Genomic DNA, 27,624 nt, shown 5'->3' with positions numbered 1-27,624 from the left:
AAATACCAGCATTTAATCTAAATAAAACCAATATTTCACAAAGAATGGAAAAACTCTGAAAGGCTTAATCACACTGTACAAGAAATCCAAAATGTCTGTACCAAATCCTATTTCCAAAAATGTACAGTACATGGATAATGTTAGCATCCATGCACACTATTTCATTTAATATTGACCATTTACTTAAAAAAAAAAAACAAGAAAAATTAATGTGAATCCCTTTAACAGGCTTAAAATATAAAGTTAACCTATAAATCAGTCCAACAGTAAGTTAACTCACTCCATTTCATGCTATGCATTGGCTGCTGCTCAAATGCAAATCAACAGCCCTTGTTCTTCTTAAGGCTTGGGCATTTTCAAATAAAATCTGTCCTGTATTTATCTAATAACCTCCATGATGACTATGTAAATCACTGATTTTCAAACTCCCGATGCATTCTAGCTCCAAGGAAACAGGGTGGTGACACTTTATAGTATTTAGTCTCATCACATGTGTCACTTTCAAAAATATATAATCACTGATTCTATCTTTTCACAATGGAGTTTTTTGAGGCACATTTCTGTTTGCTGAAGTCAGGATGCACATGGACATCATATTGTTTCTACCATGGACAGACACACAGCATAAACTCCCTTTGGTCAGAATGTAAAGAATATGAGTCCGTGTAAAGAACAACATAAAATGCTATAGTTAGTTCAATCAGGTCCCTTTGCATTATTGTACAAAAAGTAACCTTTTCAAAACCTTTTTTTCTTAAAAAATATGATTTAAAACTTGGTAAAGTCCAAATGACTTGAGGTGGCCACAACTAAATCAACCACATTTGGGAGCAATGGTTACTATTAGAATCTGTCACTATATTTATGGCAGAAGTAGCCACTGCAGTGTCTGTGTAAGCAGTTGTGGTAGAAAGAGAATAACAGCGGCGACGGTAATGGTGGCTGGCATTATGATGAGGAGTGAAGCGGAGACCATTTTGGTGGTAGTGTTGTCGTCACGATGTCATCATTTCACTGCTGCTGCCTCCACCGCTACTGGTTACTGGTCCTTTTAATGAGTCATTAATATCACGACGGAACACTGACAAGTTTTGAGTGAATCTGAAAATTACCATAAAAAAAATTAAAGGAAGAACATTTAAATCTTTTAACAACACAACAGAAAATTAATTTCTCAACTCTATCATCAACACTGAAACTCAGCCCGTTATGGCGCCATAAAATCATGGCACTAGACAAACACCATAAAACCAGATCGCTGATAATTAGGGCCTGCCTGTATAGTAAATATCATTAATAACTGCATTACTCAAGCCATGAACTTGTTTTCCCAGGTTATGCTTATTAACAAAATATACAAAAAAGGAAAAAACCTACAATACTAAATTACAAAGCTTTTCAGGAATTAACAAATACTGCCCACTAGCATAAATAAACTTCCAATTTGCGACACCATTAGTCTACCTTTCTCCCTTATACCAATTGCAGCAATAATGTGCATAATACAAATCTTAAAACTAGCCAAGTTTTCACATCATCCCCATTGTTTTTCCCATCATTACTCTGTATAATGTACAGCTCAAGAGGAAAATATTTCCAAAGACCTCCCACACACATAATTGATTTAATTATAGTAGTAAGTTGTGCATACTTGGTCAAAAGAGGGTGTGGGGAGGGTGTAGAAGCAGCGATGCCAAACTTACTTTCCTCACTACCCAAACCAGCATTAGAGAACACATTGTTATTCTTTAAAAGAAGTCTTTATATGAAAAACATACTCTAATCACAATTGAGAGAAAATTGTAATAAAAGTACAGCTAGAAATAACATATGAAAATATTAATTAGGACAATGTGACATCGATCTTCATGTGGTGCCAAATTTGTGTTTACCCTAAAGGGATGGTGACGAGGGAAACAATTATAGTTTTGGGTCAGTGGGCCTGGGTGAATCCTCTTTACTAAAGGACATCTGTATTTTAATACCATGACAACACCCCAGCCCCTCCCAAAAAACGTAAAATTTATTATAAGACCAATAACCGTTACAAATAAACATAAGGGTGTAGATTATTTGAAGAAATACTGTCCAAAGTTATGAATCATGTGACTTAATACAGTGCGCCCTCGACTTAGGGCGCGGGATCCATTTCAGCACCACGCAAATTGATTTCTGCCCAAGTTACGGCGTCATAAAATGCACATTAACAGCGCTGCAAAAGTGCCTTAAGATCAAATCACTGTAAGTCAGTAGCATCATAAATCGAGGACCCACTGTATTGTTATTTCTTGTTTTTATTTTCTGTATTAGTGAAATGTGAACGATGTTCTATGTTTGGGAAACTGTTTGATTTCAGAAAATGTCTTGATGTACAGGCAGTCCCTAGTTCTCGGCGGGGTGCTGATAAATGAAAACTGCCAATAACTGAAACTCAGCAATTTATGGTTCTTTCGTTTCACCAAGTTTTAATGGCACCTCTGTTACCATAACTGTATTATCAGCACCTTATGGTGCCGATAACCAAAACTTGTCCCATTATGACCCCATAAATCACCAATTTTATGGCGCCAGACAAGTGCCATAAAACCGGATCACCAATAACCGGGAACTGCCTGTAATTAATTTGTGTTGTGATGTCATAGAAGACAAGATGGCGGCAGTGTGGGGTGGAAAAGTAAACAATAACAGATCATGCAAAAGAGGATACAAGGAACTGGTGTTGGGTAAGAGAGAGCTCTCTGTCTTATAGGAATGTGTGGGTTGAACTTGAAAGTCATGCTGCAGTGTAGTTCAAAGTCTTGAGCTGCAGTTCGGCTACTAAGTCCGAAGTTTGATTCTCGGCTCTGCCAACGTGGAATCAGAAAATTTATTTCTGGCGATAGAAATTAATTTTTCAATATAATGTGGCTCAGATCCCACAATAAACTGCAAGTCCCATTGCTAGGTGACCAACTGGTTCCTAGCCATGTAAAAATATCTAATCCTTCAGGCCAGCCGTAGGAGAGCTGTTAATCAGCTCAGTGGTCTGGTAAAACTAAGATATGGTACTCAACTTTAGCTGGAGTATACTGGGACCAAGGAAGATGAACAGGTGAATAGATTCCACATTTGTGGCATATAGGAAAGATTAGGCTAGGAAAATATTCAAAGTAACCCTGTAAAAATATCTAATCCTTTGGGCCAGGACTAAGGAGTGTGTCAATCAGCTCAGACATCTGATAAAACTTGGATATACTTAACTTATTATGCAAGGGACTAGTGCATCCGTCCTTAGCCACGAGATAAGTGGGACCACTAACATACCCAGCCACTACTTGTGACCTAACTAGTTTCTCTTTACCGCCTTTGAGTGAGGACGTTTTTTCTCTCTCTCTCTCCTCACTAAAGCCAGTTCGGTTTGCCTCTACTTTCTATCTTTCTGAGTTACACACTATCATGAACATACACATTACCATGAACATAAGTAAAGTTTAGGTGCAGTTTTTCACACAGAAAGACACAGTATTATGCAATTTCAACTTGAAACAAGAACAAGTCAAAATATTATTGAAAATTACAGGACACCATTTTACAAAAATGGGTGAATGAAATGGTCTCTTATGAGAAACTTTATCTTCTTATTACAAAACAGCATAAATGCCACATATATTGAGATCCCTCGATTTCTAAATCAACTGATTTTCAGACTAAAATTTCAAACAGATATTACTATACTTACTTATCTCTGTTTTTTGTTAGAAGATTGGGTTCTATTCCTTCCATAAGGCTGTCAAACCACTGCGCCATTGCCCCTTGCTTATCTGGAGCTTGCTGGCTAATGATCTGTTGTCGTAACTGCCCAAAATACTGGAAGAAAAAATTTATAAGGATTGAAAAATATATCAAACTTTTAGAGTGAATATCTCCATCAATGAATTCCAAAATTCAATACTAATCTACTCACCTCATTATTCAACAAAATGAGTGGTAACAGGGGACGTGACATGCTCCACTGATTTCTACAATCTTCAAACATTATAATATTTAGGACAGTTGCAAGCATCTGTTGTAGAATTGATGGCTGGTGCTTCATAACTCTCACTAAGGCATCTGATTCTAGGTCTACTGTGCCCTTTTTACCTGAAAAATATCATGACATTTACACACAGTTATAGATATCAAAGTAAACAAAAAGATACAAAATTCATTAACTTACCTAGCAAATGCAAGGCACATTATACTACTAATGCATCAAATAGTTTAAGTAAGGTCAGCTCTATCACTATCACATATTGGAACTGGACCAACAAGCTGAAATTCATAACTAACAAGGCTGGCCCATTTGTTCATAGAAACAAAGCAGATTACATAAAATAAAATGTAATTCTTACAAGACAATACAACCCTGAACACATTTGCTGAGATAAATAATGAATGACCGAGTCTTACCTAGTATCAATTCATTAGTATTATTGGCTTTAATATTTTAAAATAACTCATTTTTGACATACATACATACATACATATATACATACATATATATTATTATACATATACCAAATTTGTAACTAATTTGTATTTTTCATAACTAACAAACCTGAGGTCTTAACATTAGGATTTACTAGCGCCAAGCTGGAAACCGGTAGAATTAAAATTACAGTTGTGAGATCCAGGGGACTAATGGCATCTATACCAGGTCACGGGGCATGTATACCAGAATGCCCACGGCTACCTGTGACCCATCAGTTATATTTCTAACCCAGTTTTGTTTAGACTGCTAGAGGGGTGGGTGGTTCGAGGTGGGCCTTTAACTGTTAAGACCTCAGGTTGTTAGTTATGAAAAATACAAATTAGTTACAAATTTGGTATTTGTTCATACACGAAACAAACCTTCGGTCTTAACATTAGGATAGACTTACTATTGGAGGGAGGTAAGTCTCTACAACTGACTGGAAGTTTGCCACCTTATCCATTTCCGAATATATAGGGAAATTCTAGAGAATGGACAATGAACCTAGGACCAAAGATATAAGCGGATCTATTGGTTTCCTCCCACTGGGTGTAGATACCATTCTACTATTTACTCTTGTCCCTTGCGACTGGATCCACCTTCACCCCTTTTCCTTATTATCCAGAGGGGTGTGTTGCTACTGAAAAGTATATCATCAGCTAAGATAGCTTCACAGTATGGCTGACCATCTCACCTGCATCTTAGTCCGTTCCAGCACATGACGGTACTTCTTATTCATATTGCCCGTAGTTAAAGGAGTTAGGAAAGAAAGTAGTAAAGAAAAAACCAAGACCAGTCATCCCATTCATTCTACTTCATACCTTCATCTTAGACTAACGCAAACTGGACCCGCCAGGGGCACTGGATGAACTATATCACTTGTTGGGCCGCCACCACTGGACCCAAGGAAAAGGTGTGCCAAGGATCTATGGGCAACATCTTTCAAATAAAATGAGGTGAAAGTTGTTTGGCGCTTCCACACGCCAGCTTTCAGAATTTTATCCACAGACATGTTCTTCTTAAATGCCAGGGAAGCACTCACACCCCTGATGTCATGAGCTCTAGCTCCCACCTGGCTATCTGACCCTCTGTCTTCTGCAGTATAAGCATTTCTGATTGTCTCCCTTAGCCAAAATGATATTGTATTCTTGGACACTTCCTTCTTGTTCCGTCCTGTACTTACGAACAACCTCCGGCACCCCGGCCTGAGGTGCCTTGTTCTCTTTAAGTACTCCCTTAGTGCCCTGACGGGGCACAGGAGCATTTCAGCTTTGTCGTTGTCTACAAAGTCTGCCAAGGAAGGTATGGTAAAGGAGTCGAATCTGCCGTCTACTATTGTTGGATTTTGGGTCTTTGCCACGAATTCTGGGACAAACTCACACACCATTGATCTCCAACCTCTCGAGTGCTTTATGAGATATGAGGAGGCCATGTAGCTCCCCACCCTTTTAGTTGAAGCCAGGGCCAATAAGAAGACTGTCTTCAGGGTCAGGCTCCTATCCGTGGACTGCCTTAGTGGTTCGTAAGGGGGTTTTGTCAGACTACTCAGTACCTTGGTCAGATCCCAATCTGCTTTTAGCTCCTTTGGTGGGCATGACTGTTCAAAGCTCCTCATCAGCATGGCCAACTCCCATGAAGACGATATGTCCACTCCTTTCATTCGTAAGACTGAGGCTAGAGCAGCCCTGTACCCCTTCACTGCAGATACAGACATATGTTTTTCTGTTCTGAGATATATCAGAAAGTCTGCTAACTGCTGAATAGTGGTACCGAGTGGAGACACGTTCCCCCTACGACACCAATCACAGTATGCTGACCACTTCCCTTGGTATACTGTCGCAGATGATTTTCTGATATTACCTGCCATCTGAGTGCTGCTTTCTGCGAAAACCCTCGCTCTCGGAGGAGATACTTGACAGTCTCCACCCGTGAAGCGATAGGGACTTCACCGACTGGTGGTACCTCTCCACGTGAGGCTGACACAGAAGGTTGCTCCATGGAGGTAAACTCTCTTGGCACATCTACTAGGAGTTCCAGTAGGTCTGGAAACCACTCTGCTTTCCGTTTTTTTTCGGCCATAACGGGGCTACCAGGGTCATCTTGAGGTTCTTCGGAGACCGCATTACCCTGTTCAGAACCTGACGGATTAGACAAAATGAGGAGGAAATGCGTACACGTCCAGATTGTCCCAGGGGTGTTGTAGCGCTATCTTCTGCTGCTGCCTCTGCGTCCGGGACTACTGAACAATACACTTCCAACTTTTTGTTGTACCTGGTTGCGAATAGGTCTATGATCGGTCCTCCCACAACATGAGCATCCTGTCCACTACCTGTTGGTGTAGGGACCACTCCGTTCCCAGAATCTGATCCCTGCGGCTCAACTTGTCGGCCACTATGTTTTCTTTTTCCCGGAATATACCTGGCCTTGATGTCTACCAGGTTCTCTATAGCCCACTGGTGAAGTTGAACTGTCATCACATGTAACTGCCGAGAAAACTAGGCCTCCTTGCTTGTTTATATAATCTTACTACTGTTGGTGTTGTCTGACATCAATACCACCGAGTGTCCCTTTACTCTCTCCCTGAATTCTTGTAGAGCCAGGAAAGCTGCTTTCAACTCCAGCACGTTTATATGGAGTTCTCTGTCCTTGCAACTCCATTTTGCTGACACCCATCAACTCCTCCATATGGGCTCCCCAGCCTTCTAGTGACGCATCCGAGAACAGCAAGAGGTCTGGGGAGGATTGTTGAAGGGGGACACCCACTGTCTGATTGTCGTCGTCCACCCACCACAGCAAGTCTTTCCTCACTTCTGCCGACAAGGGAATTTGCTCGTACGTGATCTACTGTTGGTGACCAAAACTCCTTCATCCTCCATTGTAGGGACCGAAGTGTAGCCTTCCTTGTGGTACTAGCTTCTCCAGGGAGGTTAGGATTCCCAGCACCACTGCCACTGTCTTGCTGGCTGTGTCTGCTTTCCCAGAAAGGCATTCACCCACTTGTTTGCATTTCTGTACTCTTTGGTCTGTCGGGAATACTTTGGCTTGTGTTGTGTCTATCACCATTCCCAGATATTCCAAACGTTGACTTGGATCCAGCTGCGACTTCTGCTGATTCACCACAATACCTAGGCGTGACAAAGCTGCAGGAGGGCCGCCCTGTCCCTGAGTAATTTCTCCCTGGACTTTGCTATCACCAGCCAATCGTCCAGATATCTTATCAGCCTGATCCCCGAGCGTGCGCCCACGCCGACACGAGGGTGAACACTCTTGTAAAAACTTGAGGAGACGTTGTCAATCCGAAGCACAGGACCTTGGAACTCGAAAGCTTTCCCTCAAGACGAAGCGGAGAAATTTCCTTGAAGACTGATGGACTGGTATCTGAAAGTATGCGTCCTTTAGATCGACTGTCAGCATAAAGTCTCCGATTCTGACTGCTTGTAGAACCGTTTTCGGAGTTTCCATCTTGAAACTGGTTTTTTTCCTTATAAACAGATTCAGCGTTGACAGGTCTATTACTGTCCTCCACTCCCCGTTGGCTTTGGGTACCAGGAAAATCCTGCTGTAGAAGCCTTTTGTCGGACTGCATACTTGTTGCACAGCTCCTTTTTCCATCATCTTCTTCACTTCGTTCTGCAGAATAGTGGCCTTCTGAGATTTGTGGGCATAAGTGACGTGGGGTAATGGTTGATCTGTCAGGGGCGGGGTTACCTCGAACGGAATCAAATACCCGATCCTGAAACATCCACCACCCACTGCTCTGCCCCTAGTTCCTGCCACACCTTCCAGTGATTGCCAGGCAAACCCCCCACTGGTGTGGCCGAGTGATGGGAGGCGCCCATCCTATCTTCTTGAGCCTCTCCCCTTCCCCTATTGCCCCTTCCTCTGTTGTTTCTATGTGAAAGGGCCGATGAGTTATCCTCTTTGGGGAAGAGGGTCTTGTGACTCTATTAGGGATGCTATGTCTCACTGGTTTCTTTCGAGACATCTGCTGTTGCCTTCCCTCCAAAGGAATAGTTTGACTGTTAGAGGTTTTCCTAACTGCCTGTTGCACCAACCTATCGTTAGTGTCCATCCTTCTTCTATATATCGCTTCTTCCAGTATGACCTCTGGCAACAGTAGTTGCGATTCCAAGATATCCCCATTCCTCATTGCTAACAGGGAATCCAAATCCACATTGCGGCTTAAGTCTAGCCAAATGCTGCTCTCTCCTCATTTAGCAGGATATTTGCCCAAACATTGGCACTTACGTTTGTCAAGGTACGCAATCGCCTTGGACCCTGACTGTAGTAATCTAATGAACAATGGTTCATCCACTACTTTCCTTGTTGCTTCCGAGGATGCAATTTTCGCCACTGCTGTTGACCAAAGGTCTAACCAGGACGCAGCCTGAAAGACAGAAGAAGCTGTTGCTTCTAACGTGCAGCCACCTCTTGGTACGTCATCGAAGGGCACTCCATTTTAACCTGATCCAAGGTTAATCCAGGCCTTAACCTTACAACATTAGGGTTCATTTGTCTAGACAGCAAAGGACCTCTGTGTCGTATAATATTTCCTTGCTTTATCATTGGAGGGGGAATAAATTTAAATGATCTATTAGATCTTAAGGAATTATCCCTCCCTGCAATCTTTGCGTTTACGTGTTGCAAGACCGATTCCGCATGACTCGAACAAGGCAATTCATACGACACCTTGGTATCCCTCTTTAGTCCAAACGCCATGTCAATTCCAGGAGGAAGCATACTGGCCGGTGTTTCTGTCTTCTCCGAAAGGCTATTGAATTGACGAATCAAATCAATAACCTCTGCATACGAGGCCAGAAACTCTATTTTCTCCTTCCTCCGGCTCTAGTGTACCACTCTCCGTCACGAGAAGAGTTTGTCTCGCCTCTATCTTCTGACAGACGGCCCGGAACCTTCCACGGCCGCCTGCACCCTACGGCCCGCGGCCTCTTTGATCTTTGCTGGGGCCGCTGTTGGCTCGATCCCAGATAGTCAGCAGGGGAACGAGAACGTCTCACTCTTTCTCTGCTCACGGATCTAGAGCGAGAATCTCGTCTAAGATCTCCAAGATGAAGGCTCCCTTAAGACAGAGGTAAGTTCGTCTTATTAGCATTGGCATCGTTTTCGAGCGTCGGCGAGCCCGGCCCTCGCCTCCTTCTATCCAGACGGACACTGCCTTCCAACGAACGTATCCGCCAAGGTTGCCAACTCTCTATTTTTCGTACTTTTAATAGGAGCCTTATCGTCCTTCGTACGTATTTTGAACGGCCTTACGGCGAAACTGGACCTGCATTCATCCTCTGCTGCACCTTTCGCGCAACGTCGATTTTACCAGAGGTATCGCCAGTTTTGCGATCCGAACTGGCAACTCCGCCTCAGCCGCTAGCTCGCCGGCCGTCACCTCTCTCGCTTGTTCGGACTCTGCGAACGGCTTCGTCTGGCAACCTTGTGCTTAATAGCCACTGATTTTCCGACCTTCTTGCTGACTTGGAAATGACAGTCTTCGTCCGAAGAAGAGGAAGAATTGATTCTTCTCCTCTTGGCCCGAGGATCCGCTAGGAACTCCCGAAATCCTCCTCCAACGCTTGACTGGCGCTCGCCGTGACGTTATCGGACTTAGCGATGACGCCGAAACTAGAGGAAGAAGACGAAGAAGGCGAATCACACTTTTTCTTTTTGTCTCTCTTATTCATTCTCTCCTCTATATCCTGTAACTTCTGCATTACAGTTTGCATTGACGGATCAGAAGGCGTATTAGCGTCTGGGTGCAGCGAAAAAGCCGAGAATCGGTCTGTTACGTCATCACGCCTGCCATCTCAGAGTGTGACGTATGTTGTGACGTCATCCCTCTCGTAGGGAGAGACTGAGAGGTTTCTGCTGGTAACCGCACGTTTGCTGCCAAATTACCTCCCACGTTCTGCATCGCTGTAAATACTGAGTGGGATGGAGAAGCAGCGGCATTAATTCCCATAAATTGCAAGCCCGGGGGATGAGGAACATTCAGCGCTGCCGGACCCTGCTGGAACCGTGACGTCATATAATGCGCAAGCAGACCATCCAAGGTTGGTACGCGGTAGGTACGGCCTAGCGCTGACCACGTACCATCTAACCTATGCGCTTGCGTAGCAGGAGCCTGGAACAAAGATGGCGGATCTCCCCCTCTACTTGCTGGGAACAAAGGAGAGTGCAAATTATTCATAAAATTACCCAAGGCCCCTCCTGACGTTTCCGATACAGAACCGCTAGGAGAAACCGAAGGGTATGAGACAATTCAAAAGCAGGTGGAGAAACACTATGGAGCAGCCTGGTTTATTACCGATACAAAAGAAGCCGGTAAGGTTTGGTCATCCAAAGATGGCGTCACCCCCTTTCTTTTGTATTGGCTTTTCCCATAGAACTTCTTCCACTGTTCCACCGACCAACCGCGACAAACAGAACACGGATTAGTAACCGTACATACGTTTTCCCTGCAACCTACTACACGTTGGATGAGGATCCGTCGACACCGAGGTTAGGAACCTAGAACAAGGGAAGCCACTGACTCCTGGGCATTTTTCCTTTGTCTCCTCTTCGAAGCGGGTAGACGATCCCGATGTTGAGGCAAAATTCTCCATCATACAACGTATACACTCTTACCACACACTGATCACACTTGGAGAAAGAAAAGGAATGAAAAATAAAAAATTAAATGGATAAAGAACGGGCAAACTGAAAAACCGGCTTTAAATGAGATAGACAGTCACACGTCTTATCTTAAAGGCGGGTAGGAAAATAACTGATGGGTCACAGGTAGCCGTGGGCATTCTGGGTATACATGCCCCGTGACCTGGTATAGATGCCATTAGTCCCCTGGATCTCACAAGTGTAATTTTAATTCTACCGGAGGTTTCCAGCTTGGCGCTAGTAAATCCTAATGTTAAGACCAAGGTTTGTTTCGTGTATGAACAAATATATATATAAACACAATTTGGCTACTCGCCAATTTTTTCAGAGTAATTACTGTATTTTCATATTATAATTGTGGTTAAATGTTTGAAGATGATAGTTTAAGGTATATTTGATGTTTATATTAATAAAATAGGCAGTTTAAAAAAGCGTTTTTTTGTTTTTTTTTAAGGGGCTTTGGTATTTGCAAATTTTTGCTATTCGGTGAGTGATACACAACCCCCGTGAATACCGAGGGATGACCGAACTCATCTTCGAATTATTTCACCAGAGCACTTCTTACTAATTTTTTTTTGAGAAAACAAAGGTCATGTTGAATAATGCAAAATTTACCTCTCATACTTTAAAGACTTGTTCACAATCCGCAAGGACAACGTCCAGTTTGACATTTCCGCAGTGAACTTTGACTCGGATTTTTGTGGAACACGTTATTCACTTTTCCACGGAGAACTTTCACTAATTTGCAGATTTTGTTCTATGGACCCCATCTCTAAATTCATTACTAATTCCCCTTTTTTCTGTGAAGCAACGATATTTATCCACTAACTACTTATTTATCCACTAACTACTGTATTTTTTCATACTTTGTTTGTGACTAAATACAGATTTTTATGATAGGGCCCCATACTGAGCAAAATAGGTATGTGATTCTCTCTCTCTCTCTCTCTCTCTCTTACAGGGTATGTAAGATATATTTGAAATGATATTGCTAATAAGAATTTTGATGACAGAGCATTATTGTAAAATATTTAAAATATTCACTAATATTTTAATTTTATTTTCCAGTAAAACCAGACTGGAAAGAAAAAATACAATTAAAAAAAATAATTAGCAAATATTTTAATATACCAAAATTTGTAACTAATTTGTATTTTTATTTTTTCATAACTAACAAACCTGAGGTCTTAACATTAGGATTTACTAGCGCCAAGCTGGAAACCGGTAGAATTAAAATTACACTTGTGAGATCCAGGGACTAATGGTCCTCTATACCAGGTCACAGGGGCATGTATAACCCAGAATGCCCACGGCTACCTGTGACCCATCAGTTATATTTCTAACCCAGTTTAGACTGCTAGAGGGGTGGTTCGAGGTGGGCCTTTACCTGTTAAGACCTCAGGTTTGTTAGTTATGAAAAATACAAATTAGTATTTGTTCATATACAAAACAAACCTTCGGTCTTAACATTAGGATAGACTTACTATTGGAGGGAGGTAAGTCTCTACAACTGACTGGGAGTTTGCCACCTTATCCATTTCCAAATATATAGGGAAATTCTAAGAGAATGGACAATGAACCTAGGACCAAAGATATAAGCGGATCTATTGGTTTTCCCCCACTGGGTGTAGATACCATTCTACTGTTTACTCTTGTCCTTGCAACTGGATCCACCTTCACCCCTCTTTTCCCTATATCCAGAGGGGTGTGTTGCTACTGAAAAGTATATCATCACTAAGATAGCTTCACAGTATGGCTGACCACCTCACCTGCATCTAGTCCGTTCCAGCACATGACGGTACTCTCCTTATATTGCCCGTAGTTAAAGGAGTAGGAAAGAAAGTAGTAAAGAAAAAAGGAACCAGTCATCCCATAATTCCTACTTTCATACCTTCATCTTAGACTAGACGCAAACTGACCCGCCAGGGGCACTGGTATGAAACTATATCACTTGTTGGGAGGGCCGCCACCACTGGACCCAAGGAAAAGGTGTCCAAGGATCTTATGGGCAAACATCTTTCAAATAAAATGAGGTGAAAGTTGTTTGGCGTTTCCACACACCAGCTTTCAGAATTCTATCCACAGACATGTTCTTCTTAAATGCCAGGGAAGCACTCACGCCCCTGATGTCATGAGCTCTAGCTCCCACCTGGCTATACTGACCCTCTGTCTCCTGCCGTATAAGCATCTCTGATAGTCTCCCTTAGCCAAAACGATATTGTATTCCTGGACACTTCCTTCTGTTCCGTTCCTGTACTTCACGAACAACCTCCGGCACCCCGGCCTGAGGTGCCTTGTTCTCTTTAAGTACTCCCTTAGTGCCCTGACGGGGCACAGGAGCATCTCAGCTTTGTCGTTGTCTACAAAGTCTGCCAAGGAAGGTATGGTAAAGGAGTCGAATCTGCCGTCTACTATTGTTGGATTTTGGGTCTTGGCCACGAATTCTGGGACAAACTCAAATACCATTGATCTCCAAACTCTCGAGTGCTTTGAGATATGAGAGGCCATGTAGCTCCCCCACCCCTTCCCTTTTTTGGTTGAAGCCAGGGCCAATAAGAAGACTGTCTTCAGGGTCAGGCTCCTATCCGTGGACTGCCTTAGTGGTTCGTGTAGGGGGGGGGGTTTTTGTCAGACTACTCAGTACCTTGGTCAGTCCCAATCAATGGGCTGGGGGCTTTTAGCTCCTTTGGTGGGCGGATGACTGTTCAAAGCTCCTCATCAGCATGGCCAACTCCCATGAAGACGATATGTCCACTCTTTCATTCGTAAGACTGAGGCTAGAGCAGCCCTGTACCCCTTCACTGCAGATACAGACATATGTTTTTCTGTTCTGAGATATATCAGAAAGTCTGCTAACTGCTGAATAGTGGTACCGAGTGGAGACAAGTTCCCTCTACGACACCAAATCACAGTATGCTGACCACTTTCCTTGGTATACTGTCGCAGATGATTTTCTGATATTACCCTGCCATCTGAGTTTGCTGCTTCTGCGAAAACCCTCGCGCTCGGAGGAGATACTTGACAGTCTCCACCCGTGAAGCGATAGGGACTTCACCGACTGGTGTTACCTCTCCACGTGCGGCTGACACTGTAGGTTGCTCCATGGAGGTAACTCTCTTGGCACATCTACTAGGAGTTCCAGTAGGTCTGGAAACCACTCTGCTTTCGGCCATAACGGGGCTACCAGGGTCATCTTGAGGTTCTGAGACCGCATTACCCTGTTCAGAACCTGACGGATTAGACAAAATGGAGGAAATGCGTACACGTCCAGATTGTCCCCAGGTGTTGTAGCGCATCTTCTGCTACTGCCTCTGCGTCTGGGACTACTGAACAATACACTTCCAACTTTTTGTTGTATCTGGTTGCGAATAGGTCTATGATCGGTCCTTCCCACAACATGAGCATCCTGTCCACTACCTGTTGGTGCAGGGACCACTCCGTTTCCCAGAATCTGATCCCTGCGGCTCAACTTGTCGGCCACTGTTTCTTTTTCCCGGAATATACCTGGCCTTGATGTCTACCAGGGTTCTCTATAGCCCCACTGGTGAAGTTGAACTGTCATCACATGTAAACTGCCGAGAAACTAGGCATCTTGCTTGTTTATATAAGCTACTACTGTGGTGTTTTGTCTGACATCAATACCACTGAGTGCCCCTTTACTCTCTCTCTGAATTCCTGTAGAGCCAGAAAAGCTGCTTTCAACTCCAGCACGTTTATATGGAGTTCTCTGTCCTTGCAACTCCATTTGCTGACACCATCAACTCCCCTCCATATGGGCTCCCCAGCCTTCTATTGACGCATCCGAGAACAACAAGAGGTCTGGGGAGGATTGTTGAAGGGGGACACCCACTGTCAGATTGTCGTCGTTCACACCCACCACAGCAAGTCTTTCCTCACTTCTGCCGACAAGGAAATTTGCTCGTACGGGTGATCTACTGTTGGTGACCAAAACTCCTTCATCCTCCATTGTAGGGACCGAAGGTGTAGCCTTCTTGTGGTACTAGCTTCTCCATGGGGGGGGGGGGGAGGTAGGATTCCCAGCACCACCTGCCACTGTCTTGCTGGCTGTGTCTGCTTTCCCAGAAAGGCATTCACACTTGTTTGCATTTCTCTACTCTTTGGTCTGTCGGGAATACTTTGGCTTGTTGTGTTGTCTATCACCATTCCCAGATATTCCAAACGTTGACTTGGATCCAACTGCGACTTCTCCTGATTTACCACAATACCTAGGCTGTGACAAAAGCTGCAGGAGGGCGCCCTGTTCCTGAGTAATTTTCTCCCTGGACTTTGCTATCACCAGCCAATCGTCCAGATATCTTATTAGCCTGATCCCCTGAGCATGCGACCACGCCAACACGAGGGTGAACACTCTTGTAAAAACTTGAGGAGACGTTGTCAATCCGAAGCACAGGACCTTGAATTCGAAAGCTTTCCCTGCAAGACTGAAGCGGAGAAATTTCCTTGAAGACTGATGGACTGGTATCTGAACCGTTTTCGGAGTTTCCATCTTGAAAACTGGTTTTCTTATAAAATACGATTCAGCGTTGACAGGTCTATTACTGTCCTCCACTCCCGTTTTGGCTTTTGGGTTTGGGTACCAGGAAAATCCTGCTGTAGAAGCCTTTTGCCGGACTGCATACTTGTTGCACAGCTCCTTTTTCCATCATCTTCTTCACTTCGTCCTGAAGAATTAGTGGCCTTCTGAGATTTGTGGGCATAAGTGACGTGAGGTAATGGTTGATCTGACAGGGGCGGGGTTACCTCGAACGGGATCAAATACCCGATCCTGAGAACATCCACCACCCACTGCTCTGCCCCTAGTTCCTGCCACACCTTCCAGTGATTTGCCAGGCAACCCCCCACTGGTGTGGCGAGTGATGGGAGGCGCCCATCCTATCTTCTTGAGCCTCTCCCTCTTCCCCTATTGCCCCTTCCTCTGTTGTTTCTATTGTGAAAGGGCCGATGAGTTAGCCTCTTTGGGGAAAAGAGGCGGTCTTGTGACTCTATTAGGGATGCTATGTCTCACTGGTTTCTTTTGAGACATTGCTGCTGTTGTCTTCCCTCCAAAGGAATAGTTTGACTATTAGACGTTTTCCTAACTGCCTGTTGCACCAACCTATCGTTAGTGTCCATCCTTCTTCTATCTATCGCCTCTTCTAGTATGACCTCTGGCAACAGCAGTTGCGATTCCAAGATATCCCATTCCTCATTGCTAACAGGGAATCCAAATCCACATTGTGCTTAGTCTAGCCAACGCTGCATCTCTCCTCATTAGGCAGGATATTTGCCCAAACATTGGCACTTACGTTTGTCAGGTACGCAATCGCCTTGGAACCTGACTGTAGTAATCTAATGAACAATGGTTCATCCACTACTTCTCTTGTTGCTTCGAGGATGCAATCTTCGCCACTGCTGTTGACCAAAGGTCTAACCAAGAAGCAGCCTGAAAGACAGAAGAAGCTGTTGCTTCTAACGTAGCAGCCTCTTGGTACGTCATCAAAGGGCACTCCATTTTAACCTGATTCCAAGGTTAATCCAGGCCTTAACCTTACAACATTAGGGTTCATTTGTCTAGACAGCAAAGGGACCTTCGGTGTCGTATAATATTTCCTTTGCTTTATCATTGGAGGAAAGGGTGTAATTTAAATGATCTAGTTAGATCTTAAGGAATTATCCCTCCCTGCAATCTTTGCGTTTACGTATTGGCAAGACCGATTCTGCATGACTCGAACAAGGCAATTCATACAACACCTTGGTATCCTCTTTAGTCCAAATGCCATGTCAATTCCAGGCGGAAGCATACGTGGCCGGTGTTTCTGTCTTCTCCGAAAGGTTATTGAATTGACAAATCAAATCAAATCTCCTCTGCATACGAGGCCAGAAACTCTTGGTTTTCTCCTTCCTCCGGCTCTAGTGTACCATTCTCCGTCACAAGGGATGTTGTCTCGCCCCTATCTTCTGACAGACGGCCCGGAATTCCACGGCCGCCTGCCCCTACGGCCGCGGCCTCTTTGATCTTTGCTGGCCGCTGTTGGCTCGATCCCGGATAGTCAGCAGGGGAACGACGAAACAAAAAAAAAAAAGTCTCACTCTTTCTCTGCTCACGGATCTAGAGCGAGAATCTCGTCTAGATCTCCAAGATGAAGGCTCCCTTAAGACAGATATAAGTTCGTCTCTATTAGTATTGGCATCGTTTTCGAGCGTCGGCGAGCCCGGCCTCGGCCGTTCTACCCAGACGGACACTGCCTTCCACGAACGTATCCGCCGAGGTTGCCAACTCTCTATTTTTCGTACTTTTAATAGGAGCCTTATCGTCCTTCGTACGTATTTTGACGGCCTTACGGGCGAAACTGGGACCTGCATTCATCCTCTGCTGCACCTTTCGCCGCCAACGTCAATTTTACCAGAGGTATCGTAGTTTTTGCGAACCGAACTGGCAACTCCGCGTCGGCCGCTAGCCCACCGGCCGTCACCTCTCTCGCTGTTCGGATTCTTGCGAACGGCTTCGTCTGCTAACCTTGTGCTTAATAGCCACTGACTTCCCGACCTTCCTGCTGACTTGGAAATGACAGTCTTGGTCCGAAAGATGAGGAGAATTGATTCTTCTCCTCTTAGCCCGAGGATCCGCCAGGAACTCCCAAATCCTCACCCTCCAACGCTTGACTGGCGCTCGCCGTGACGTTATCGGACTTAGCGATGACGCCGAACTAGAGGAAGAAGACGAAGAAGGCGAATCACACTTTTTCTTTTTGTCTCCTTATTCATTCTCTTCTCTATATCCTGTAATTTCTGCATTACAGTTTGCATTGACGGGTCAGAAGGCGTATTAGCGTCTGGGTGCAGCGAAATCGGCCAAGAATTGGTCTGTGACGTCATCACGCCTGCCATATCGGAGTGTGACGTATGTTGTGACGTCATCCCTCTCGTAGGGAGAGATGAGAGGTTTCTGCTGGCAACCGCACGTTTGCTGCCAAACTACCTCCCACGTTCTGCATCGCTGTAAACACTGAGTGTGATGGTGAAGCCGCGGCATTAATTCCCATAAAATTGCAAGCCCGGGGGATGGAGGAACATTCAGCGCTGCCGGACCCTGCTGGAACGTGACGTCATATAATGCGCAAGCAGACCATCCAAGGTTGGTACGCCTGGTAGGCCTAGCGCTGACCACGACCATCTAACCTATGCGCTTGAGGAGCAGGAGCCTGGAACAAAGATGGCGGATCTCCCCCTCTACTTGCTGGGAACAAAGGAGAGTCGCATATTATTCATAAGATTACCCAAGGCCCCTCCTGACGTTTCCGATACTGAACCGCTAGGAGAAAACCGAAGGGGTATGAGACAAATCAAAAGCAGGTAGGAAACATATGAGCAGCCACCTGGTTTATTGCCAATACAAAAGAAGCCGGTAAGGTTTGGTCATCCAAAGATGGCGTCACCACCTTCCTTTTGTATTGGCTTTTCCCATAGAACTTCTTCCACTGTTCCACGACCAACCGCGACAAACAGAACATGGATTAGTAACCGTACATACGTTTTCCCTGCATCTACTACACGTTGGATGAGGATCCGTCGACACCGAAGTTAGGAACCTAGAACATGGAAAGCCACTGACTCCTGGGCATTTCCTTTGTCTCCTCTTCGAAACGGTAGACGATCCCGATGTTGAGGCAAAATTCTCCATCATACCACGTATACACTCTTACCATACACTGATCACACTCGGAGAAAGAAAAGGTAATAGGAATGAAAAATAAAAAATGAAATGGATAAAAAACGGGCAAACTGAAAAACCGCTTAAATCAGATAGACAGTAAAAAACCCACAAGTCTTATCTTAAAGGCCTTGGGGTAGGAAAATAACTGGTGGGTCACAGGTAGCCGTTGGCATTCTGGGTATAGATGCCATTAGTCCCTGGATCTCACAAGTGTAATTTTAATTCTACCGGTTTTCCAGCTTGGCGCTAGTAAATCCTAATGTTAAAACCGAAGGTTAGTTTCGTATATGAACAAATTGTAAAATTTACATTTGCATAAAAAACACTTTACGGTAATATCACTTCGAATACATCTTAGGTTACCTTTAGAGAGAGAGAGAGAGAGAGAGAGAGAGAGAGAGAGAGAGAGAGAGAGAGAGAGAGAGAGAGAGAGAGAGAGAGAGAGAGCAGCTATTATGCTCAATCCGGGGGGGGTAAACTGGAATGAGCTTCATAGAATATTTCAATGTTAATAAGTACACTGTAAAATTTCATCACGAAAATCTGTATTCAGTCATGAACACAATATGAAAAAATACATTAATTAGTGAATAAAGAGTGTTGTTAAGGGTTCAATACTTCTATACTGAGAGAGAAAAAATTATCTGATGTCTACAGTACAGGGGTGACTGGATTAGTTGTCAACTGTTCGGTAAGGCAGATTTATTTAATTTGTATTGAAATTCTTATAGATGTTTTGCCGTTTATATTTAATATTAATATTTTGAAATAAGTAAATCACTGTTAAGTATTTTTATTTTAGGGGGGCATATATACTTTGAGTAAGTTGTAAAAGGGTGGTAATAGGATGTTTTGGGATGATGGTTGGAGTGTATATTTGTTTGACATGTTATTAAATTGTTTTAGTATGATAATTTAAAGTATATTTTTCTTTGAACTATCAAATTAAGCAGCGAAATGTTAAAACACAAAGTTATAAGCAACTTATAAGCATTTCTACAAGGGATTTTTGCATTTTTGCAGATTTTGCATTTTTGCATTTCTGCAGCATGTTCTGGAACCTATTCCTGCGTATAAGTGGGAGTGAGTGCACTGTAACCACCACAGTATATGCTGTAAATCTATCATTACTATGCCCGTCAATATGCATTAAAATTTAAACCTCCTAACTCTTCTCAGTGTAAAATTTATTTACAATTCAGTCTAAAAGATTCATGGTTCTAAATGGGTTACCAAAATCCAAGATATTTTCTATAAAAATATCTGTAAGGACTTCTTTTCTTTCTATATTTTTTCAATAATTCCAAATGAATTTGTGAAAAAGTCCTGTTACTAGTTTCAATGATATTTTGCACTCTTCCTATTGATCTTACCATATCAATAATCTTACACAGTCCTAAATATCCTAATTTACCATGGCTGTATTAGCAATTAGGTCCAAACCAAGATTATTCCTGCTCCTGAAGGTAAGGATTAAAAAGGAGTAATCATGGTTACTTCCAAACGTGTACATTTGGCAGCATAGGAGGAAACGTCTAAAACAACAAAGATTGGAAATAGTTTACTAATAGGACTTTATAGAGAAAATAATAAAATGTGATGGGAGACTTTTGGTTCTATAACTTAGATGTCAATTTATAAAGATTCAATGATTACCTTATCTTGCCATGCCAACCTTTAACTTATAAAACAGCCCACATCCATAGTCTTCAAATGCCCAGAGGACCTCATTTCTCTTTAAAAAAAAAATATCAATCATCTGCAACAATGCAGGATTGGGAGAACAGTTGCTCAGTTATGTAAGATCTGTCAAGAAAATTTGGAGTACAAATTACGTTTGGTTGAGGCAATGAAGAATATTCAGCTAAAAATTCTATCAAATCAACGACATGCTACACTATCCTGGTCCTACTACAAGTCCAAAAAGCATGGGTTCCCAGGCCTTTAGATCTTCAGTTGCTGATCCAAAAAAAGCAGAATCAAAATTGACTATGATAACGTTAGCAACTTTGTGAAACTACGTGACTTTGCATCATATCTATGAACAAACTTGGGGGCATGTACCTCATTCGCTTACTTGAAGATATGAAGATACAACTGTGATAGCCACCAACACAGTTTCTGACTTTGTGATTTTCAGGATGGTAAGGGATTCCACTGTGAAAATACTGAGAAACACTGAGCTAATTCTTGTAGACTGAACCGATAGTAAAAATTCTCTACCGAGTTGCCATCCCCAAGTAAAAAGTCTATACCAGAAGACACACAAATGCATGCAAATCATGAATGTAATGATTATCCAACTCAAAGTAAGCCAGATTCCCATTTGAAGAAGGAGGAAGTACCAAGAAACTTTTGGATCTTTTAAGTTTCTTGCCAGAATTCCTTCCATTCCTTCCCTTCTTAGCTGTTTATATTCATTTATATAGTATGGTGGGTTGGTAAAATGGGCTGCAAAAAATGCAATTAGGCTTCTGTCCTAAAAGATTCTATTTAGGACATCACCAAAGGTGTCATCATCTTCTTGAACCTCACAAGAAAATCAAGACACTTAGAAGCAACTTAACTTCTAGTACTGTGTGGTGGATGGTATAGAATACAAGGAAAAACAGTTATTGAAAAATTCTATAAGTGTCAAATAAGCTAATTAAGTACACAATGTTGCTAGAGACCAATACCATGATCAGAGATTATAAGTGTAATGGAACTCAATATGAAAATGAAGAACTGAGAGCAAAAACTTTCATAGCTTCAATATACAAAAGATCATCGAGTCCAAACATGGAAAACTAGCACACACAAGATAAAGAAAATACCCACCAACTTTTTCTTATCAGTTCAACCATGAAACAAAATAAAGAAAGGAATGGATAAAGTCTGCCCTTAAGGAGAGGGAGCTGATGCACAAACACACGATGCAAAAGAAACGATGCTCAGAGTTATGTGGGCTAGAGTGCCCAACCATGCATGTGCAGTGCAACAGGATGATTATTATTATTGCTTAATTTAAGGGAAACTGGTACATCTGTACACCTGATGATCATGTATTGAGCTTTATAAAATGATGGATTTGTTATGAAACAAAATCATGCAAAAACTATAATAAAGAAGAAATCACAGCGATAAGGAAAGTAATGCACACAAAACAAAACAAACAACAGACCAGAAATGGTGTGCAAAACTGATTTTGCAGTACAATTTCCTTCTAGAAAAATAACATAATTCAATATATACTGCACTGAACAGGCTAAGTAAACAAATATTACAAGTTAATTGATACTGAAAACTTACTCTTCTGATGTACTGTTTTGAAGAGGTATGTGACTATGTGGTCGAGAGTTGCACAGCAGCCCGTGCACACCATCGTATCTGGAAAAGGACAACATCACACATGCAGGTCTTGGGCATAATTCCAAACCAATTTACTTACTTTTATTATGCAATACTTTGTACAGGTAAGAGACTATATGATCCAATGTTGCACAACAACCACTGCACACCATTGTGTCTGAAATGTAAAGTAGATATTAGTGCTGAAATTACAGAGCAAGAATAACCAATTTCCTGATCTCACATTAGAATGTTGAAAGTGTTGAGAATGCCAAATCCTGTATTGTATACTAGTCACAAAAATAAAAATCAGAATTCAAGACAAAAAATAAAGGTTCTTTTCTAGTGTTGTCACTAAATATTTATTTCACAGTAAAAATGATAACCTTTTACTTATATTTCATGATGAGACATATCTCATGAATGGCCTTTTAAGACAGACTCCACTGAGGAGAAAGGGTTGCTGTCAGAATACTAAGGACTTTTACCTTAAACATCATGAAAATGAAACTACAGTCATATGCAATACATCACAAACGAAATAAAACTGCAAGTGGCAAATTAACACATCCCATGCATGAGGCTGAAATAAATAGAAAATGTCTCATGGGTTAACACACACACACAAATGATCCAATTAACTTCTAAACCACTGGGATAAGGACACTTTCTACCAAGAATAAACAAATCATTTGAAACAGCGTCTACTTAAAAAAAAAATTGACTAACTTCCACTGACCATGAGCGCAATTTCAATTGGGTCAAATACGCAGTTATTTTAAAATAAAAACATGGAAGCAATAATAGTATCTATTATTTTTCAAGCGCACTATGCTTCAGACCAAAAGTTCTAAACAATAAATAACTTGCTCCAAATAAAAGTACTAAAAAATATTAACTAAAATCAACATCTATTTTTCATAAATTGTTTCCACTAGAGTGATCCCACCTTAGTGTATCAGTTACTATTCAGGTTCAAATATAACATTCAATTTTGCTACATTACTTAAAAACGACATTATTACAAAACAATGTTTTATAGATATGGTTACCAAGTAATTACATTGGCTCACAGTTTCGCTTGCCAGCAGCTCAAAAACTTTAAAATTGCAGTTGCAGTAGTGTTAATGTTGGTGTAGGTGTAGATAACTGCACTGCCCACGTTGGGCGTAAGAGAAGAACAACTCCAGCAAGTAGTCAACTGTTTTTGCTCTTCTCCATATGCACAGAGGAAGGAGGGCTCTGATTAGTGATTACTTGGTAAGCATATATATATAAAACATTATTTTATCATAATGTCATTTATATATGTAACTTACCAAGTAATTACATTGCTGAATCCCAAATTGACCAGAGGTGGGATATGTTCATTCTACCTCAAACATTATTAATGATGATAATGAACATAAAAAATAAAAATTAAAAGCATTGAATCAATGCTTGTTGTTCCTCACCTGATACAGAGACTTGTTACAGGAAGGCACTGCCTCTGGTTAGTGCTATCTTATCCCTGTAGGGTATGGCTAGTTGGTCAGACTTACACCTCTACAACAGAGGAGCTTTGTAGCAAGGGATGAACCTTTGGTGACTACTAAGCATACAGGTAGCCAGTTTTTCCCCTGACCTGGCAATGGAACTAACTAATCAAGACCCGATTATGCAAACAATAAACACCATACACCAAAAACATTTAAAAATCTATTAAACCTAACCGCAAAATTAACAACTAGAGGGCACTCCATGCACTAAGCGCCTCCAGCCTCCCCTTGAACACAACGTCTGATATCAAGGTGAAATCACAGGTAGGAAGAAAATGCTTCCTACACTTCCTTCCCTAACATCCAGCCCCCATAGATAATGACCCTAATGCACTGCACTTATCGTAAAACACTCCCACATCCTTCAATTAATGTGTCTCAAAGACCGATCGACACTTCTAATTGGTAGCCTGTAATGCATCTGAAATAGACAAATTATGTCTAAAGGAATGATGTGGCTAACCAATCTGATCTCATGAGCTTTAGCTCCTAAATTTAGGTCCTCCTCTCCCACTAGTGTACAGGCGGTCCGTGTTAACGGCGCAATCGCTCAGCGGCGAATCGGTTTTTACAGCTGTTGTCAAAAAATATCAATTTGAAAAATAAGGCATTTTAAGGTATTTTAATGGCAAAATTTTCAGTTAACAGCGCTGCTAGCGCTGTTGTGTAACGAGTTCATACATTTGTAGAAATGCCGTTCACACCATAAAGGATATGCTAATTATGTTAACAAATTTTATGGACAGTTATTACATAGGTATTAGGGTAAAATATATGACTCTGATGCTGCTCTATGCCGAAAATATCGAGTAACATAAGTGCAAATTTAGCTATGGATGTGTCGATTTATAAATGTTCTTGCTTTTATGTTTAAAATGTGTATGAAAATACATATCAGGTATTTTTATTTCTGCACAGAAATATAATACGAAGACAGCTTTTGAAACTGCCCTTCACGTTATCAAATACGATGTTTTTTCATGTTCTTTCTTGTGAGCTGCCGCCTGCCACTCTTCCAAAAGTATAGTTAAAAAAAAAAGTGCAAATTAGCGATCGATGTGTCGATTTTAAGAATGTTCATGCTTTTATGTTTAAAATGTGTATGAAAAGTATTATGTATAGGGTATTTTTATTTCTGTGCAGAAATATGATAAAAAGGCAGCTTTTTGAAACTGCCCTTCAAGTTATCAAATATACGATGTAAGCCGCCGTCTGCCGCTCTTCCGAAAATATAGAGTTGAAAAGAGTGCAAATTTAGCGATCGATGTGTCGATTTTTTAAATGTTTATGCTTTTATGTTTAAAATGTAACTACGCTCCACATTGTCAGGGGATGTTTTTTCATGTTCGTTCTTGTCCGCCACTGTTCCGAAAAATGCAAGGTGTTATTTTACTAATTATGCACCTTTTCCATAAATCCTTTAAAAAGTTATATACATTATTTCACTGTATCCAATAATACTGTAGTACAGACCCCCCGAATTCGCGGGACTTTCTCACAATTCCGGATTTCTCTTGGGAACGTTTCCCTGTAATTATTCGCGGAAAATTCGCGCATTCGCGGTATTTTTCTATGAGAAATATCCACAAATTCCTTTTTTTTTTTTTTTCAATTTCATCATAAAAAAAGCACTTTTTGTGGAAAAAACTATTTAAAAAAACCGAGTATGAAAATTTTTATGGTTTTTTCTAGAGTTTTAACTAACAAAAATAGGCTGTTTTTAGCAATTTTTATAGGGGTTCCAAACATTCGCGGGTTTCTAAACTATTTCACGGGGGGGTCTGGTACGCATCCCCCGCGAATACGGGGGGACCACTGTATTCTCATATTAGTGTATTATAAAATACTACGGTAAATTTAAGCCAGTATTCCGCGGAGCGACCAATGTTGTGGTTTGAAATCAGCTGATGGCAAATACAAGTTTGTTTTGCCATAACGCAATTCTGAGCGAATTCTCTTTCTTCTAGTTAGCATAAACGAATATCTAGATACTTGACTTATATGAGACAAGGTTCATTTTTCCTTAAACAATGTGTTTTTAGGGGGAAATATTTATTGAATATGTCTCTATTGTGAATGTGAACTTTTTTTTTTTTTTTTTTTTTTTTTTGCGGTTCAACAGATTACGTTGGCGGCATGTTTATTGCGCAAAAATATTACGCGATTCTGCTCGCAGTTTTCTTTTATATCATCGTAATATGAACTTTACGTTATTTATCTTATATTGGCGTGAAACCAACAGTAAAATGTGTTCTTTCAAGCACAGTAGTTTTGATTAAAAAGATTTTATCTCAACTTTATCTACGGTTGTGTTTGATGGCATAAATTTACTGGAGTTTTAGCCTTGTTGCCGATGTACGATAATAAGTCATTAGCAGCTTGAACAGTTTTCTCAGCTTCAGTTATAACTAGGTTGAAACTTAACAGTATATTTCCCGATTGATCTTTGATCTATACTGATCTTTGATCTATAGCGAATAAAGTTACTACATCAAGATATCTCAGATCTATTCTATACATAACGCCATTTATAACAACTACGGTAATAGTGTGCTGTAGTACGATGATTGAAATACAAGCCAAACGGATGTTATCCAATTCGGTTGTATCTAGAAGAAGAAGAAGAAAAAGAAAAAAAAAATTGTTTCTCGTTCGGTTGTTCATGGCTGTACACGTTCACGCAACGAGTATAACGTCAAAACCATACTTTCATCATTCTCCTTTGCTGTAATTGAACTTATGTAACTAGAAGATGGATACAGTTAGGCTATTGTAATTTGGTCTCTCATAAAATCGGACTATCATAAGACGAATGATCATAACTTGAATGCTACAGCTACCTGTACACTGTATAAACCTTTAATATCTTTACATACTCAAGACACCCAAAGGATTAAAGCTAGGCTTTTTTCACTTTATACAGTATTCTGATAATGCTATAATGTTCCTGTACAGCTTACTACTATTACAGTAAATTCTATAGCACTATACTGCATAAATATAATTTTACCTATTGCGCTGTTGTGGGATTACGGCGCCTTTGACTGGTCTAGAGTTTCGAAAGAAGGTGGGCAGCGGCTGTAGGCTTTAAAATCGCTTAGCGTCTGCAACCAGGAATGGAGCCCCTGCCACTAACCGAGGGCCGCCTGTATAGGATTCCCTAATCAGATCCTTCAAGAAAAAAGCTAAGCCATGGGCCCTGACGGGTTCTTAACCGAGCACCACAAATGACAAGAGGACCCTCGAATCCTTTCCATTTTGTCTAAGTTATTCCTTAGTGCTCACAATGGGAACAGGGTCCTCTCCTCTTCTTCTGGGCCTAAGATTTCCATCAAACTTTTGATGACAAAAGAACGAGGCCAGGGTTTGTTAGGGTCTTCATTCTTGGCTAGAAAACCCAATGTAAGGGAAAATACTGCATCTCCTTGTGAGAAGCTCACCTTATCATCAAGAGCATGTATCTCACTTACCCTTTGACCATTGCTAAAGCAACCAAGAAAAGGGTTTTCACCATATGATCTACAAGAAGTGTGGATCTAAGAGGTTTCAATTTTGGTCCCAATAGCCATTTAAGAGGTAGCAACTTTGGAAAATCCAGCAACAGTGGATCTGGGAACCTCTCTTGTCATGGCCAGAAAACTCGAAGACAGCCTCTGCACTTCCTTTTGGATGCCTTTCCAGTGGCTACCCTTTGTAATAACCTGGGATACAACAGGTCGGACTGAGGTGATGACTGTCCACGAGGACAGTCCCCACCAACCTCCCTATGGCCTCCGGTATGACTGCTCCCAGATGCATGTGAGTACGCCAATGACCTTTGCCTAGGAGTGTCGGCGGGACAAACAGCCCCCAACTCCACTGACACTTCACTAACATTACATCTAATCTCT

General features: G+C 41.7%; 2 protein-coding genes across 2 annotated transcripts in view; one reads left to right on the top strand and one right to left on the bottom strand.

The window, feature by feature from the left end:
- LOC135222013 (exportin-7-like) overlaps positions 1–27,624 on the top strand; it is a 364,750-nt gene that overhangs the window by 273,340 nt on the left and 63,786 nt on the right. The window lies entirely within an intron of this gene.
- LOC135222014 (exportin-7-like) lies at positions 19–22,290 on the bottom strand. The gene is made up of 4 exons (XM_064260140.1): positions 22,158–22,290; positions 3,944–4,119; positions 3,719–3,846; positions 19–1,101 (listed from the first exon to the last, which is right to left on the bottom strand). The coding sequence occupies exons 1-4, from the start codon at positions 22,228–22,230 to the stop codon at positions 996–998; spliced, it is 483 nt and encodes a 160-aa protein (XP_064116210.1). The 5' UTR covers positions 22,231–22,290; the 3' UTR covers positions 19–995.

The sequence above is a fragment of the Macrobrachium nipponense genome, chromosome 3 (genome assembly GCF_015104395.2).
Source record: "Macrobrachium nipponense isolate FS-2020 chromosome 3, ASM1510439v2, whole genome shotgun sequence".
Lineage (NCBI taxonomy): Eukaryota > Metazoa > Arthropoda > Malacostraca > Decapoda > Palaemonidae > Macrobrachium > Macrobrachium nipponense.
This window is presented reverse-complemented; position numbering and strand designations above follow the sequence as displayed.